At 37.1% G+C, this 17,097-nt stretch overlaps 1 protein-coding gene across 16 annotated transcripts in view; it reads right to left on the bottom strand.

Moving 5' to 3' along the window:
• Window positions 1-9,430: 9,430 nt before the first annotated feature.
• Window positions 9,431-17,097, bottom strand: part of SLC9B1 (solute carrier family 9 member B1) — a 67,140-nt gene continuing 59,473 nt past the window's right edge. For 13 of the 16 annotated variants that reach the window (XM_059887440.1, XM_059887445.1, XM_059887436.1 and 10 more), the window contains 3 exons: window positions 11,685-11,793; window positions 11,020-11,156; window positions 9,431-9,773 (listed from right to left, as the gene is read on the bottom strand). In XM_059887440.1, coding sequence (XP_059743423.1) covers window positions 9,561-9,773; window positions 11,020-11,156; window positions 11,685-11,793 — 459 coding nt within the window. In that variant the 3' untranslated portion in view covers window positions 9,431-9,560. The remainder of the gene's footprint in view (window positions 9,774-11,019; window positions 11,157-11,684; window positions 11,794-17,097) is intronic. The other 3 variants (NM_001434821.1, NM_001434822.1, NM_001434820.1) reach the window with 1 other exon arrangement.

Raw genomic sequence — 17,097 nt, 5'->3', positions numbered from 1 at the left:
CCATGGGGTCGCACAGAGTCGGACACGACTGAAGCGACTTGGCAGCGGCAGGCAGTTGGTTCTGTTTTAAATAACGGAATTGATGATGAAGCAAGGAAATGTAATTTGGATGAAAAAATCTTTAAATTTAATAAAAATTCCTTAAACAGCAAAAAAAAATTAATAAATAAAAATACTCTGTAAATCTATAAGGAACAATATTCTTTTTTTTTTTTAGGAACAATATTCTTATATTTATTTATATAAACACTTAATAATGTGTACATGGTTAACTGGCTGCGACTTTTAAATGACATTAATAAAGTCAGTTTTTATTTTTCTAAATAGAAAATTCTAAATTCAAATTATATATGAATATCTGCAAGATTGTCTTAAAAAGTAGAATGTTTTGGTCTAATGAACACATAAAACACATGATACACTAAATCTATAGAAAAACCTATAAACCACAAAATGACAGTTTTCCCCTTAATTAAAAACATGTCCTCATTCTGAAAATGGTTTATTATATCTTTATTTTTTTTTACTAAAGTCAACTTTCTATTTTAAAGTCTAATTTTCATATAAATATATTTTCTTACTAGTAAAAATGATATGCCCTCATGATTTAAACATTAATCAAAATACTGCTGCAGTTTACATTTTTAAAATGTTACTACTAGAATTACTTCCTTGGTGGCTCAGACGGTAAAGCGTCTGCCTACAATGTGGGAGACCTGGGTTCAATCCCTGGGTCAGGAAGATCTCCTGGAGAAGGAAATGGCAAACCACTCCAGTATTCTTGCCTGGAAAATTCCATGTATGGAGGAGCCTGGGAAGCTACAGTCCATGGGGTTACAAAGGGTTGGACACGACTGAGCAACTTCACTTCACTTCTTCACTACTAGAATTAAAATAGTTAAAAATGAGGCATGGAGTCATAAGTGTGCTAACATGCAAAAGTATAGAAGATGCTACTAGAACAGTAGCTATTCTCTTTTCCCAAAATTATCTGGGTGTGTTTCCACTTTTGGCAGCTTTAATGATATATTTTGTGAAAAGTCTCAGTAGGAACAGATACATAGTTTTGGTTGCCTTAAATTACAGTTGCTTCACTTTGTAAATTTATGGGTAAATTTCATATTCTGTGCTATTTTAATACCTTGCTTATATAGATGAGGGAGGAGGGAAACCAAAGTAATGTTTAGTCCCTATATTTGGCTTTTGCCAAGGAAATGTGAACAGTTTCTTAAAGGTTATTCATGAAGGCTGTTTGAGAAGATTTTACATGATCCTTTAAATTTTAAAATGGAGAAACTTGAAGATCAATTGAAACTGTATGTTGATTGTGATGGGTTCTCTATATAGCAGACTTCATTAGTTGCTACAGCTGAAAGATTATTCTGTATTACTGATAAAAAGAAAATCTCATGTGAAGAATGGTCCACTAATCTTTCATTTATGCAGGCTGACTTCATTTTCTACATTGTTTACACTAACTGAAAAATCAACAGTTTATTTCCATTAGGATTTAATTTTATATCTGTAAGTAAGTATTACACACAGTGTTTCACTTAAAAACTATTAAAACAGACTGTCATTTTATGGGTCAGTTCAGTTTAGTTAGGCTTCTGTGATAGCTCAGTTGGTAAAGAATCTGCCTGCAATGTGGGAGACCTGGGATCGATCCCTGGGTTGGGAAGATCCCCTGGAGAAGGGAATGGCTACCCACTCCAGTATTCTGGCCTGGGGAATTCCATGGACTGTATAGTCCACGGGGTCGCAAAGGCTCAGACACAACTGAGCCACTTTCACTTTCAGTTTAGTCACTCAGTCGTGTCTGACTCTTTGCAACCCCATGAACCGCAGCACACCAGGCCTCCCTGTCCATCACCAATTCCCAGAGCTTCCTCAAACTCATGTCCATTGAGTCGGTGATGCCATCCAAACATCTTGTCCTCTGTCGTCCGCTTCTCTTCCTGCCTTCAATCGTTCCCCGAATCAGCGTCTCTTCTAATAAGTCAGTTCTTCACATCAGGTGGCCAAAATATTGGAGCTTCAGCTTCAGCATCAGTCCTTCCAGTGAACACCCAGGACTGATCTCCTTTAGGACGGACTGGTTGGATCTCCTTGCAGTCCAAGGGACTCTCAGGAGTCTTCTCCAACACCACAGTTCAAAAGCATCAATTATTCAACACTCAGCTTTCATTATAGTCTGACTCTCACATCCACACATGACTACTGGAAAAACCATAGTTTTGACTAGACGGACCTTTGTTGGCAAAGTAATGTCTCTGCTTTTTAATATGCTGTCTGAGTGCCAAAGAATTGATGCTTTTGAACTGTGGTGTTGGAGAAGGCTCTTGAGAGTCCCTTAGACTGCAAGGAGATCCAACCAGTCCATTCTGAAGGAGATCAGCCCTGGGATTTCTTTGGAAGGAATGATGCTAAAGCTGAAACTCCAGTACTTTGGCCACCTCATGCGACGAGTTGACTCACTGGAAGAGACTCTGATGCTGGGAGGGATTGGGGGCAAGAGGAGAAGGGGACGACAGAGGATGAGATGGCTGGATGGCATCACTGACTCGATGGATGTGAGTCTGAGTGAACTCTGGGAGTTGGCGATGGACAGGGAGGCCTGGTGTGCTGCAATTGATGGGGTCACAAAGAGTCGGACATGACTGAGCGACTGAACTGAACTGAATTGATGTTGGTCATAGCTTTTCTTCCAAGGAGCAAGCGTCTTCTAATTTCATGGTTGGAGTCACTATCTGCAGTGATTTTGGAGCCCAAGAAAATAAAGTCTGTCACTGTTTCCATTGTTTCCCCATTTATCTGCCATGAAATGATGAGACAGGATGCCATAATCTTAGTTTTTGGAATGTTGAATTTTAAGTCAGCTTTTTCACTCTCCTCTTTTACCTTCATCAAGATGTTCTTTAGTTCCTCTTCACTTTCTGCCTTAAGGGTGGTTCATCTGCATATCTGATGTTATTGAAATTTCTTGTTGCAATCTTAATTCCAGTTTGGGCTTCATTCAGCCTGGCATTTTGCATGATGTACTCTGCACAGACGTTAAATCAGCAGGGTGACAATATACAGCCTTGATGTACTCCTTTCCCAATTTGGAACCAGTCCATTGTTCCATGTCTTATTCTAACTGCTACTTCTTGACCTGCATACAGGTTTCTCAGGAGGCAGGTAAGGTAGTCTGGTATTCTCATCTCTTTAAGAATTTTCCGAGGGAGGAGCCAAGATGGCGGAGGAGTAGGAGGGGGAGAACACTTTATCCCCTACAAATTCATCAAAAGAGCATTTAAACGTCGAGTAAATTCCACAAAACAACTTCTGAATGCTGGCAGAGGACATCAGGCACCCAGAAAAGCAACCCAACTCTTCGAAAGGAGAGAGAAGAAATACAGCTCCACCCACCAGAACACCGACACAAGCTTCCCTAACCAGGAAACCTTGACAAGCCACCTGTACAAACTCACACACAGCAAGGAAAAGCCACAATAAAGAGAACTCCACAAACTGCCAGAATACAGAAAGGACACCCCAAACTCAGCAATTTAAACAAGATGAAGAGACAGAGGAATACCCAGCAGATAAAGGAACAGGATAAATGCCCACCAAACCAAACAAAAGAGGAAGAGATAGGGAATCTACCTGATAAAGAATTCTGAATAATGATAGTGAAATTGATCCAAAATCTTGAAATTAAAATGGAATCACAGATAAATAGCCTGGAGACAAGGACTGAGAAGATGCAAGAAAGGTTTAACAAGGACCTAGAAGAAATAAAAAAGAGTCAATATATAATGAATAATGCAATAAATGAAATCAAAAACACTCTGGAGGCAACAAATAGTAGAATAACAGAGGCAGAAGATAGGATTAGTGAATTAGAAGATAGAATGGTAGAAATAAATGAATCAGAGAGGATAAAAGAAAAACGAATTAAAAGAAATGAGGACAATCTCAGAGACCTCCAGGACAATATTAAATGCTACAACATTCGAATCATAGGGGTTCCAGAAGAAGAAGACAAAAAGAAAGACCATGAGAAAATACTTGAGGAGATGATAGTTGAAAACTTCCCTAAAATGGGGAAGGAAATAATCACCCAAGTCCAAGAAGCCCAGAGAGTCCCAAACAGGATAAACCCAAGGCAAAACACCCCAAGACACATATTAATCAAATTAACAAAGATCAAACACAAAGAACAAATATTAAAAGCAGCAAGGGAAAAACAACAAATAACACATAAGGGAATTCCCATAAGGATAACAGCTGATCTTTCAATAGAAACTCTTCAAGCCAGGAGAGAATGGCAAGACATACTTAAAATGATGAAAGAAAATAACCTACAGCCCAGATTATTGTACCCAGCAAGGATTTCATTCAAGTATGAAGGAGAAATCAAAAGCTTTTCAGACAAGCAAAAGCTGAGAGAATTCTGCACCACCAAACCAGCTCTCCAACAAATACTAAAGGATATTCTCTAGACAGGAAACACAAAAACGGTGTATAAATTTGAACCCAAAACAATAAAGTAAATGGCAACGGGATCACACTTATCAGTAATTACCTTAAACATAAATGGGTTGAATGCCCCAACCAAAAGACAAAGACTGGCTGAATGGATACAAAAACAAGACCCCTACATATGTTGTCTACAAGAGACCCACCGCAAAATAGGGGACACATACAGACTGAAAGTGAAGGGCTGGAAAAAGATTTTCCATGCAAATAGGGACCAAAAGAAAGCAGGAGTAGCAATACTCATATCAGATAAAATAGACTTGAAAACAAAGGCTGTGAAAAGAGACAAAGAAGGTCACTACTTAATGATCAAAGGATCAATCCAAGAAGAAGATATAACAATTATAAATATATATGCACCCAACACGGGAGCGCCGCAGTATGTAAGACAAATGCTAACAAGTATGAAAGGAGAAATTAACAATAACACAATAATAGTGGGAGACTTTAATACCCCACTCACACCTATGGATAGATCAACTAAACAGAAAATTAACAAGGAAACACAAACTTTAAATGATACAATAGACCAGTTAGACCTAATTGATATCTATAGGACATTTCACCCCAAAACAATGAATTTCACCTTTTTCTCAAGCGCACATGGAACCTTCTCCAGGATAGATCACATCCCGGGCCATAAAGCTAGCCTTGGTAAATTCAAAAAAATAGAAATCATTCCAAGCATCTTTTCTGACCACAATGCAGTAAGATTAGATCTCAATTACAGGAGAAAAACTATTAAAAATTCCAACATATGGAGGCTGAACAACACGCTGCTGAATAACCAACAAATCCCAGAAGAAATCAAAAAAGAAATAAAAATTTGCATAGAAACAAATGAAAATGAAAACACAACAACCCAAAACCTGTGGGACACGGTAAAAGCAGTCCTAAGGGGAAAGTTCATAGCAATACAGGCACACCTCAAGAAACAAGAAAAAAGTCAAATAAATAACCTAACTCTACACCTAAAGCAACTAGAAAAGGAAGAAATGAAGAACCCCAGGGTTAGTAGAAGGAAAGAAATCTTAAAAATTAGAGCAGAAATAAATGCAAAAGAAACAAAAGAGACCATAGCAAAAATCAACAAAACCAAAAGCTGGTTCTTTGAAAGGATAAATAAAATTGACAAACCATTAGCCAGACTCATCAAGAAACAAAGGGAGAAAAGTCAAATCAATAAAATTAGAAATGAAAATGGAGAGATCACAACAGACAACATAGAAATACAAAGGATCATAAGAGACTACTATCAACAATTATATGCCAATAAAATGGACAATGTGGAAGAAATGGACAAATTCTTAGAAAAGTACAACTTTCCAAAACTTGACCAGGAAGAAATAGAAAATCTTAACAGACCCATCACAAGCATGGAAATTGAAACTGTAATCAAAAATCTTCCAGCAAACAAAAGCCCAGGTCCAGACTGCTTCACAGCTGAATTCTACCAAAAATTTAGAGAAGAGCTAACACCTATCCTGCTCAAACTCTTCCAGAAAATTGCAGAGGAAGGTAAACTTCCAAACTCATTCTATGAGGCCACCATCACCCTAATACCAAAACCTGACAAAGATCCCACAAAAAAGAAAACTACAGGCCAATATCACTGATGAACATAGATGCAAAAATCCTTAACAAAATTCTAGCAATCAGAATCCAACAACACATTAAAAAGATCATACACCATGACCAAGTGGGCTTTATCCCAGGGATGCAAGGATTCTTCAATATCCGCAAATCAATGTAATACACCACATTAACAAATTGAAAAATAAAAACCATATGATTATCTCAATAGATGCAGAGAAAGCCGTTGACAAAATTCAACACCCATTTATGATAAAAACTCTCCAGAAAGCTGGAATAGAAGGAACATACCTCAACATAATAAAAGCTATATATGACAAACCCACAGCAAACATTATCCTCAAAGGTGAAAAATTGAAAGCATTTCCTCTAAAGTCAGGAACAAGACAAGGGTGCCCACTTTCACCATTACTATTCAACATAGTTTTGGAAGTTTTGGCCACAGCAATCAGAGCAGAAAAAGAAATAAAAGGAATCCAAATTGGAAAAGAAGAAGTAAAACTCTCACTATTTGCAGATGACATGCTCCTCTACATAGAAAACCCTAAAGACTCCACCAGAAAATTACTAGAACTAATCAATGACTATAGTAAAGTTGCAGGATATAAAATCAACACACAGAAATCCCTTGCATTCCTATACACTAATAATGAGAAAACAGAAAGAGAAATTAAGAAAACAATTCCATCCACCATTGCAACGGAAAGAATAAAATACTTAGGAATATATCTACCTAAAGAAACTAAAGACCTATATATAGAAAACTATAAAACACTGGTGAAAGAAATCAAAGAGGACACTAATAGATGGAGAAATATACCATGTTCATGGATTGGAAGAATCAATATAGTGAAAATGAGTATACTACCCAAAGCAATTTATAGATTCAATGCAATCCCTATCAAGCTACCAACAGTATTCTTCACAGAGCTAGAACAAATAATTTCACAATTTGTATGGAAATACAAAAAAACCTCGAATAGCCAAAGCTATCCTGAGAAAGAAGAATGGAACTGGAGGAATCAACCTACCTGACTTCAGGCTCTACTACAAAGCCACAGTTATCAAGACAGTATGGTACTGGCACAAAGACAGAAATATAGATCAATGGAACAAAATAGAAAGCCCAGAGATAAATCCACGCACATATAGACACCTTATCTTTGACAAAGGAGGCAAGAATATACAATGGATTAAAGACAATCTCTTTAACAAGTGGTGCTGGGAAAACTGATCAACCACTTGTAAAAGAATGAAACTAGAACACTTTCTAACACCATACCCAAAAATAAACTCAAAATGGATTAAAGATCTCAACATAAGACCAGAAACTATAAAACTCCTAGAGGAGAACATAGGCAAAACACTCTCCGATATACTCTTCCCAGAATATTGGAAATAAAAGCAAAAATAAACAAATGGGACCTAATTAAAATTAAAAGCTTCTGCACATCAAAGGAAACTATTAGCAAGGTGAAAAGACAGCCTTCAGAATGGGAGAAAATAATAGCAAATGAAGCAACTGACAAACAACTAATCTCAAAAATATACAAGCAACTCCTACAGCTCAACTCCAGAAAAATAAATGACCCAATCAAAAAATGGGCCAAAGATCTAAATAGACATTTCTCCAAAGAAGACATACAGATGGCTAACAAACACATGAAAAGACGCTCAACATCACTCATTATCAGAGAAATGCAAATCAAAACCACTATGAGGTACCATTTCACACCAGTCAGAATGGCTGCAATCCAAAAGTCTACAAATAATAAATGCTGGAGAGGGTGTGGAGAAAAGGGAACCCTCTTACACTGTTGGTGGGAATGCAAACTAGTACAGCCACTATGGAGAACAGTGTGGAGATTCCTTAAAAAACTGGAAATAGAACTACCTTATGATCCAGCAATCCCACTGCTGGGCATACACACTGAGGAAACCAGAAGGGAAAGAGACACGTGTACCCCAATGTTCATCGCAGCACTGTTTATAATAGCCAGGACATGGAAGCAACCTAGATGTCCATCAGCAGATGAATGGATAAGAAAGCTGTGGTACATATACACAATGGAGTATTACTCAGCCATTAAAAAGAATACATTTGAATCAGTCCTAATGAGGTGGATGAAACTGGAGCCTATTATACAGAGTGAAGTAAGCCAGAAGGAAAAACACCAATACAGTATACTAACGCATATATATGGAATTTAGAAAGACGGTAACAATAACCCTGTGTACGAGACAGCAAAAGAGACACTGATGTATAGAACAGTCTTATGGACTCTGTGGGAGAGGGAGAGGGTGGGAAGATTTGGGAGAATGGCATTGAAACATGTAAAATATCATGTATGAAACGAGATGCCAGTCCAGGTTCGATGCACGATACTGAATGCTTGGGGCTAGTGCACTGGGACGACCCAGAGGGATGGTATGGGGAGGGAGGAGGGAGGAGGGTTCAGGAGGGGGAACACATGTATACCTGTGGTGGATTCATTTTGATATTTGGCAAAACTAATACAATTATGTAAAGTTTAAAAATAAAATAAAATTTAAAAAAAAAAAAGAAAAAAAAAAAAGAATTTTCCACAATTTGTTGTGATCCACACAGTCAAAGGCTTTGGTGTAGTCAATGAAAAAGAAGTAGATGTTTTTCTGAAATTCTCTTGCTTTTTTGATGATTCAACAGATGTTGGCAATTTGATCTCTGGTTCTTCTGCCTTTTCTAAACCCAGCTTGAACATCTGGAAGTTCTCAGTTCATGTACTGTTGAAGCCTAGCTTGGAGAATTTTGAGCATTACTTTGCTAGTGTGTGAGATGAGTGCAACTGTCCATTTGTTTGAACTTTCTTTGGCTTTGCCTTTCTTTGGGACTGGCATGAAAACTGACCTTTTCCCGGGTCATTTTAAGGGTACTGCAGAAGAAATGTAAGTCTAACTTTGGTTCTTTTATTAATTCAATCAGTCACTAAAGCTAGAATTTAAAATTCACTTAGTTCACCCACTTAAAGGTGCTTTGTCTTGTCAATTCTTTTTCCTTTTTCTGATAATCTTTTCTAACTGAATTACTAACCTGATGAAGATTCTCCTATTTAGAGATTTATACTATCTTATCTTTCTTACATTAGGTTCATTTAATTTTTGATTGTTTTTAGTGTGTATTATGACAGTAAATCCAACTTGACAGATTTCTTTAACTTTCCTAGGGTATTTATGCTTTGACTTTGTTCTTGAAATACATCAATACTAAGAGGGTATTCTATTTTATATTATCTTTATTAAATTAACTTTGGGATAAAAAATCATAGGAATCCTCTGTAGTCAAATCATATATTTATTAAAACTTTGCTTCTATGTTCATTCTTCACATATGTGTACCTTTTAATTTTTCTCTTATGTAAGAGAATTCATTAAGAGAAGCAGGCAAGTGATGGCAAATCAACTTTTTAATGAAGTTCTAATCCTGATAACTCCATTTTCACTTTGCTTTTATCATAGCGAGTGAGTACTTTAGGTCCCAGAATGCCAATAATTAGAGCTCCATTTGGAGCTGTGATCAAGATGGCTAAAAAGGCTACTGTCATCACATCCTCCGAATATGATTCCAAATGGGGTGCACTCATTCTTGCTTTTTCTAGAGCCAGAGGACCTAATACAGCCTATATTTAGAGGAGAAAAAGATGAGGCATAAAGAAAAATGCTAAATGGAGTTAACATATAGTAAAATTAAAGAACTCTGTTAAAACAAATAACACCTAGTATTAGACTACTAGTAAAGAGACAAGTGTTAAGGAATTTTGGTAAATGACTCATCAATTCTATGTTCTTAGCAAATATATCTGGAAAGACAGTAAAGTAGTGACAAACGGCTGATTTTGTGTTCTTGTCATCTCAGCTTTCCCGTTTAAGTAGCTTTTTTGAATGCTCACAATACTTTTGGAAACTTAGGAGTTCAGATGAACCAGAATTTTGCATATTTGTCTTTACCATGAACCACTAGGTTCCTGGCTACAACAAGACAATACAAAATGCTAAGGTTTCTTATGGTTCTTTAGGATTTTGTTGTCCATCTTCTCCTTGTTCTTCCTATTGGGAGCAGTGTGATATAGTAAAACTGACAAGAGTTTTGGAATTTATAACTTGCCTAAAGTTATAGGCAAGTAACTTGTTATTCAAAACAGGCAGCCTTATCCCAAGGACCTGCTTTGCTTATCATGACATAGATTTTTGTTGCATGGAATTTCACAAGCTTCTGTTTTGGAGTAACAGTAGAGAAAAGAATTTCAGGAAATCAGAGAGCATAACTACAAAGTTTCCTTTTTCTCTTTCTCTCTTTCACTCATTCATTCAGCATTAATTTTTGTAGGCATACAGAGCTTATTTACTGTATACCTATTGCATGCTAAGTGTTAAGTATTAGGGAAAAATAACAACAAAAACAAACAAACAGACACTTCTTATCCTTCCTATATATTCTAGTTGAGAGATTCAGTCATAAATCAGTCATGCAAATTAAATATATAATTAAAAATAATATATATGCATTTATGTATGGTAGAGACAGTGGCAGGGGTAGGAAAGATATATTTTAAAAAGAATCAATGTGTCTCTACTCTAAAATCCTAACACTTAACTCTACAATATTCAGCAAAATATAAAATTCCAGTTTTCAGAAGTACTCTTATTTTAAGTTTTGGGAAAACAGAAAAATGTTTTCATAAGTTTAGCAAGTATTTGTCATTAAAAGCACAGTGTTTTAAAGATTATGTTACTTTTAATGAGAAGTTATGATCAAACAAGCATTTAAAAAGACTAATAGCCCACATTTTGTGACTAGTTTTTTTTTTTCATTTAGAATTTTAAAAATCAACATTAAATAATTAGAATGTCTTAATATAGTCTTACCTGGACTGTAGCTTTCGGCATCCATGATAAAGCAATAAATATTTTCTCCTTAAAATTAAAACCAGCACAAGACATCAACACAAATGTAAAAGAAATTCTAATCAATAATGCCAAACTCATGGTACCAACAGAAAGGCCTGCAACAGAAAAAGACGAACAGTATTTGGGAAGAAGTGGTTCTTTACGCCTAGAAATGTAATTTGCAGAAGTGTTGAAAACATTTTAGGGCTACTATCTGTCTATATCTGTATTAAGTAAAAATAATAATCATAAAAATAAAAATATGATTGAGGCTTCTATGTCAAGTACAAGAGATAATCTGATGATGGAGGTATGATGAAAAGTAAGATAAATTACATTTATTTAATTCTGAGCTAACAGGCTTTGAACTTTTACTATAAACGAAAGTATTTAGAAGGTGCTGCTGGTATCTAATATTTCCCTTCAGAAAAAAATTCTATTTCCTCAGATCACTCAGGGAAGATATTCAGGATTGTCTTTGGTTACAAAGACTATACAGGGTAAAGGAAGAACAAATGCATATTACAACATGAGCTTCTGAAGGTCCTTGTAGCATTCAAAGACATATTGTAAGTAAAAATAAAAATTACTCCGTTTTCTTAAATATTTTTAAATCTTACATTTTTGTGCCTCTACATTCTTACCAATAGCATTTGATTTAAGAGATAAAACAGATACTTCTGCTCCAACCAAACCAAAAAGAAGAGGTTGGAAAATATCCCATGCAGTTCCAATGATTTTTTGGACTCTAACCTGTAGAAAAGAGTAATACATTTTCAGTTATTGTGACGAATAAAAGTATTTGCATTTCAGACATGTAATGGTTCTCAACATTTAATAAACTTAAGATATTTTATTTGTAGAATAAATTTTAAAACAATAAAAATTAAATGAGTAGGTTAACTCTTTGTACAGAATTTGATTAAAAGAAATTTACAACACAATAAAAATATTAGTTGGTAATTTTGTCATGGAACAAAAAAGATATTATTTGGCAATTTTATCCTTGGAGTTCCATACATGTTCTGATGGTGCAGTAAGAGTTCTACCTTTTGTTTGTGAGGCAACTGAGCAGGGATAGAACTACACCATGCCTGATGAGAACATATTCAAGCTCATTCAAATATTTTAGTTCTCAAAAGTGAGTTGGGGAAGAGCTCCACTCAGTTATCCTGGGACCAAATCCCATGAAAATGAATCCTGATATGTCCTAAACTACTAGGAAAAAAATTCTGGTAATCTGTTAGGCCTGCTTCCAAACGACTCATATTAAAAACATGAACCAAACCAAAATAGGTAATACATTCTCATTTGGTTGCCTCCTGACTTCCCTTTCTGGGAATGAATCCCTCCCAGTGCTGCTTCCACAATTACATGGTTACAGGAAACGCTCCCACTGACATAAAAGTACTCTGGCTCTTTTCCAGGAAGTTGGATGAACAGATTTTAGTCTCAGTCTGTGTTTATTTTATTTTATTTAACAGGAGGAGATTCATAAAACATTCATATCCTTTGAGGCAAAAATTATTTTCATAACTACTCCCCTTATGACTAGGTTTTCTGGTTACTGCTTATAAAAGTAAATTTGAAAAATGAAATAACAAAGGAAAACCAGTATTCTGTCTTCTTAACAGCACATTATCCTATTTGTTACTTATTTAATCTTTAAAATATATTTAATCTTTACTCTTTGATTTTCTTTATCATGTAAAGAGATCAAGTAGTTTTCATTTTATTTGTAATTTATTATTAGTCATTTAATTTCCTTTATAATTATGACTTTATCAGAATACTAAACAAATTGGGAACTTCTTAAGCTTATTCTAAAATTTATTTAAGAAAGAATATGGACAGGAACAGTTAAGAAATACTTTAAAAAACAGGTACAATAAGAGGGAATCTTCTATACTAGATTCTGAGACATAAAACCACAATGATTTAGAGTGCTACTGGCATAGGAATAGGTGTTTAAAGAGACTTCAGAAGCAAATATATATATATATATCTATGAATTATTGGATTAATCAATAAATAATTTGACAAAATTGACTATGAATTCACATGCATATATATATTATATGCATATATGTATGTCTAAGAATATATATATTAAGAAGAGATGGCAAGAATACACAGAAGAACTGTACAAAAAAGATCTTCACGACCAAGATAATTACGATGGTGTGATCACTGACCTAGAGCCAGACATCCTGGAATGTGAAGTCAAGTGGGCCTTAGAAAGCATCACTACGAATAAAGCTAGTGGAGGTGATAGAATTCCAGTTGAGCTCTTCCAAATCCTGAAAGATGATGCTGTGAAAGTGCTGCACTCAATATGCCAGCAAATTTGGAAAACTCAGCAGTGGCCACAGGACTGGAAAAGGTCAGTTTTCATTCCAATCCCAAAGAAAGGCAATGCCAAAGAATGCTCAAATTACTGCACAATTGCACTCATTTCACACGCTAGTAAAGTAATGCTCAAAATTCGCCAAGCACGCTTCAGCAATATGTGAACCGTGAACTTCCTGATGTTCAAGCTGGTTTTAGAAAAGGCAGAGGAACCAGAGATCAAATTGCCAACATCAGCTGGATCATCAAAAAAGCAAGAGAGTTCCAGAAAAAGATCTACTTCTGCTTTATTGACTATGCCAAACCCTTTGACTGTGTGGACCACAATAAACTGTGGAATATTCTTCAAGAGATGGGAATACCAGACCACCTGATCTGCCTCTTGAGAAATTTGTATGCAGGTCAGGAAGCAACAGTTAGAACTGGACATGGAACAACAGACTGGTTCCAAATCAGGAAAGGAGTACATCAAGGCTGTATATTGTCATCCTCTTTATTTAACTTATATGCAGAGTACATCATGAGAAGCCCTGGGCTGGAAGAAACACAAGCTGGAATCAAGATTGCCGGAAGAAACATCAATAACCTCAGATATGCAGATGACACCACCCTTATGGCAGAAAGTGAAGAGGAACTCAAAAGCCTTTTGAGGAAAGTGAAAATGGAGAGTAAAAAAGTTGGCTTAAAGCTCAACATTCAGAAAACGAAGATCATGGCATCTGGTCCCATCCCTTCATGGGAAATAGATGGGGAAACAGTGGAAACAGTGTCAGACTTTATTTTTCTGGGCTCCAAAATCACTGCAGATGGTGACTGCAGCCATGAAATTAAAAGACGCTTACTCCTTGGAAGGAAAGTTATGACCAACCTAGAGAGCATATTCAAAAGCAGAGACATTACTTTGCCAACAAAGGTCTGTCTAGTCAAGGCTATGGTTTTTCCTGTGGTCATGTATGGATGTGAGAGTTGGACTGTGAAGAAGGCTGAGCGCCGAAGGATTGATGCTTTTGAACTGTGGTGTTGGAGAAGACTCTTGAGAGTCCCTTGGACTGCAAGGAGATCCAACCAGTCCATTCTGAAGGAGATCAGCCCTGGGATTTCTTTGGAAGGAATGATGCTAAAGCTGAAACTCCAGTACTTTGGCCACCTCATGCGAAGAGTTGACTCATTGGAAAAGACTCTGATGCTGGGAGGGATTGGGGGCAGGAGGAGAAGGGGAAAAGAGAGGATGAGATGGCTGGATGGCATCGCTGACTCCATGGACGTGAGTCTGAGTGAACTCCGGGAGTTGGTGATGGACAGGGAGGCCTGGTGTGCTACGATTCATGGGGTCGCAAAGAGTCGGACAAGACTGAGCGACTGATCTGATCTGATCTGATCTGATGAACATATACATATGTAAACAGATGCATGTACATCCTTACCTCACAATATTCATGAAAATAAAATCCAGATGAAGTAGAGAACTAAATGCAAAGCAAAACTACCAAAGTGTTCAGTCAGTTCAGTTCACTCGCTCAGTCGTGTCCGACTCTTTGCGACCCCGTGAACTGCAGCACGCCAGGCCTCCCTGTCCATCACCAACTCCCAGAGTTCACTCAAACTCATGTCCATTGAGTCGGTGATGCCATTCAGCCATCTCATCCTCTGTTGTCGTTTTCACCTCCTGCCCCCATTCCCTCCCAGCATCAGGGTCTTTTCCAATGAGTCAACTCTTCACATGAGGTGGCCAAAGTATTGGAGTTTCAGCTTTAGCATCAGTCCTTCCAATGAACACACAGGACTGATCTCCTTTAGGATGGACTGGTTGGATCTCCTTGCAGTCCAGGGGACTCTCAAGAGTCTTCTCCAACACCACAGTTCAAAAGCATTAATTCTTTGGCACTCAGCTTTCTTCACAGTCCAACTCTCACAGCCATACATGACCAAAGGAAAAACCATAGCCTTGACTAGACGAACCTTTGTTGGCAAAGTAATGTCTCTGCTTTTGAATATGCTATCTAGGTTGGTCATAACTTTCCTTCCAAGGAGTAAGCGTCTTTTAATTTCATGGCTGCAATCACCATCTGCAGTGATTTTGGGGCCCCAAAAAATAAAGTCTGACACTGTTTCCACTGTTTCCCCATCTATCTGCCATGAAGTGATGGGACCAAATGCCATGATATTAGTTTTCTGAACATTGAGCTTTAAGCCAACTTTTTCACTCTGCTCTTTCACTTTCATCAAGAGGCTCTTTAGTTCCTCTTCACTTTCTGCCATAAGGGTGGTGTCATCTGCATATCTGAGGTTACTGATATTTCTCCCGGCAATCTTGATTCCAGCTTGTGTTTCTTCCAGCCCAGCGTTTCTCATGATGTACTCTGCATATAAGTTAAATAAGCAGGGTGACAATATACAGCCTTGATGTACTCCTTTTCCTATTTGGAACCAGTCTGTTGTTCCATGTCCAGTTCTAACTGTTGCTTCCTGACCTGCATACAGATTTCTCAAGAGGCAGGTCAGGTGGTCTGGTATTCCCATCTCTTTCAGAATTTTCCACAGTTGATTGTGATCCACACAGTCAAAGGCTTTGGCACAGTCAATAAAGCAGAAGTAGATCTTTTTCTGGAACTCTCTTGCTTTTTCGATGATCCAGCACATGTTGGCAATTTGATCACTGGTTCCTCTGCCTTTTCTAAAACCAGCTTGAACATCTGGAAGTTCTCAGTTCACGTACTGCTGAAGTCTGGCTTGCAGAACTTTGAGCATTACTTTACTAGCGTGTGAGATGAGTGCAATTGTGTAGTAGTTTGAGCAGTCTTTGGCATTGCCTTTCTTTGGGATTGGAATGAAAACTGACCTTTTCCAGTCCTGTGGCCACTGCTGAGTTTTCCAAATTTGCTAGCATATTGAGTGCAGCACTTTCACAGCATCATCTTTCAGGATTTGAAATAGCTCAACTGGAATTCCATCACCTACACTAGCTTTGTGTGTAGTGATGCTTTCTAAGGCCCACTTGACTTCACATTCCAGGATGTCTGGCTCTAGGTCAGTGATCACACCATCGTGATTATCTTGGTTGTGAAGATCTTTTTTGTAGTTCTTCTGTGTATTCTTGCCACCTCTTCTTAATATCTTCTGCTTCTGTTAGGTCTGTACCATTTCTGTCCTTTATCAATCCCATCTTTTTGAAATGTTCCCTTGGTATCTCTGATTTTCTTGAAGAGATCTCCAGTCTTTCCCATTCTGTTGTTTTCCTCTATTTCTTTGCACTGATCACCGAGGAAGGCTTTCTTATCTCTCCTTGCTATTCTTTGGAACTCTGCATTCAGATGCTTATATCTTTTCTTTTCTCTTCTGCCTTTTGCTTCTCTTCTTTTCACAGCTATTTGTAAGGCCTCCTCAGACAGCCATTTTGCTTCTTTGCATTTCTTTTCCATGGGGATGGTCTTGATCCCTGTCTCCTGTACAATGTCACGAACCTCCGTCCATAGTTCATCAGGCACTCTGTCTATCAGATCTAGTCCCTAAATCTATTTTTTCCACAGTACAATTATAAGGGATTTGATTTAGGTCATACCTGAATGGTCTAGTGTATTAAATGATAATATATAAGATGATATAATGTTCATAATCTCATGATCTTGGGTGAAAAAGTCCTTCTTAAACAAGATAAAGACCCAAAACCAAAAAGGAAAAACTGACAGACTTGACTATAGGAAATTTTAC

The sequence above is a fragment of the Bos taurus genome, chromosome 6 (genome assembly GCF_002263795.3).
Source record: "Bos taurus isolate L1 Dominette 01449 registration number 42190680 breed Hereford chromosome 6, ARS-UCD2.0, whole genome shotgun sequence".
Lineage (NCBI taxonomy): Eukaryota > Metazoa > Chordata > Mammalia > Artiodactyla > Bovidae > Bos > Bos taurus.
Note: the sequence above shows the minus strand (reverse complement) of the source record. Positions and strands in the feature narration are given on the sequence as shown.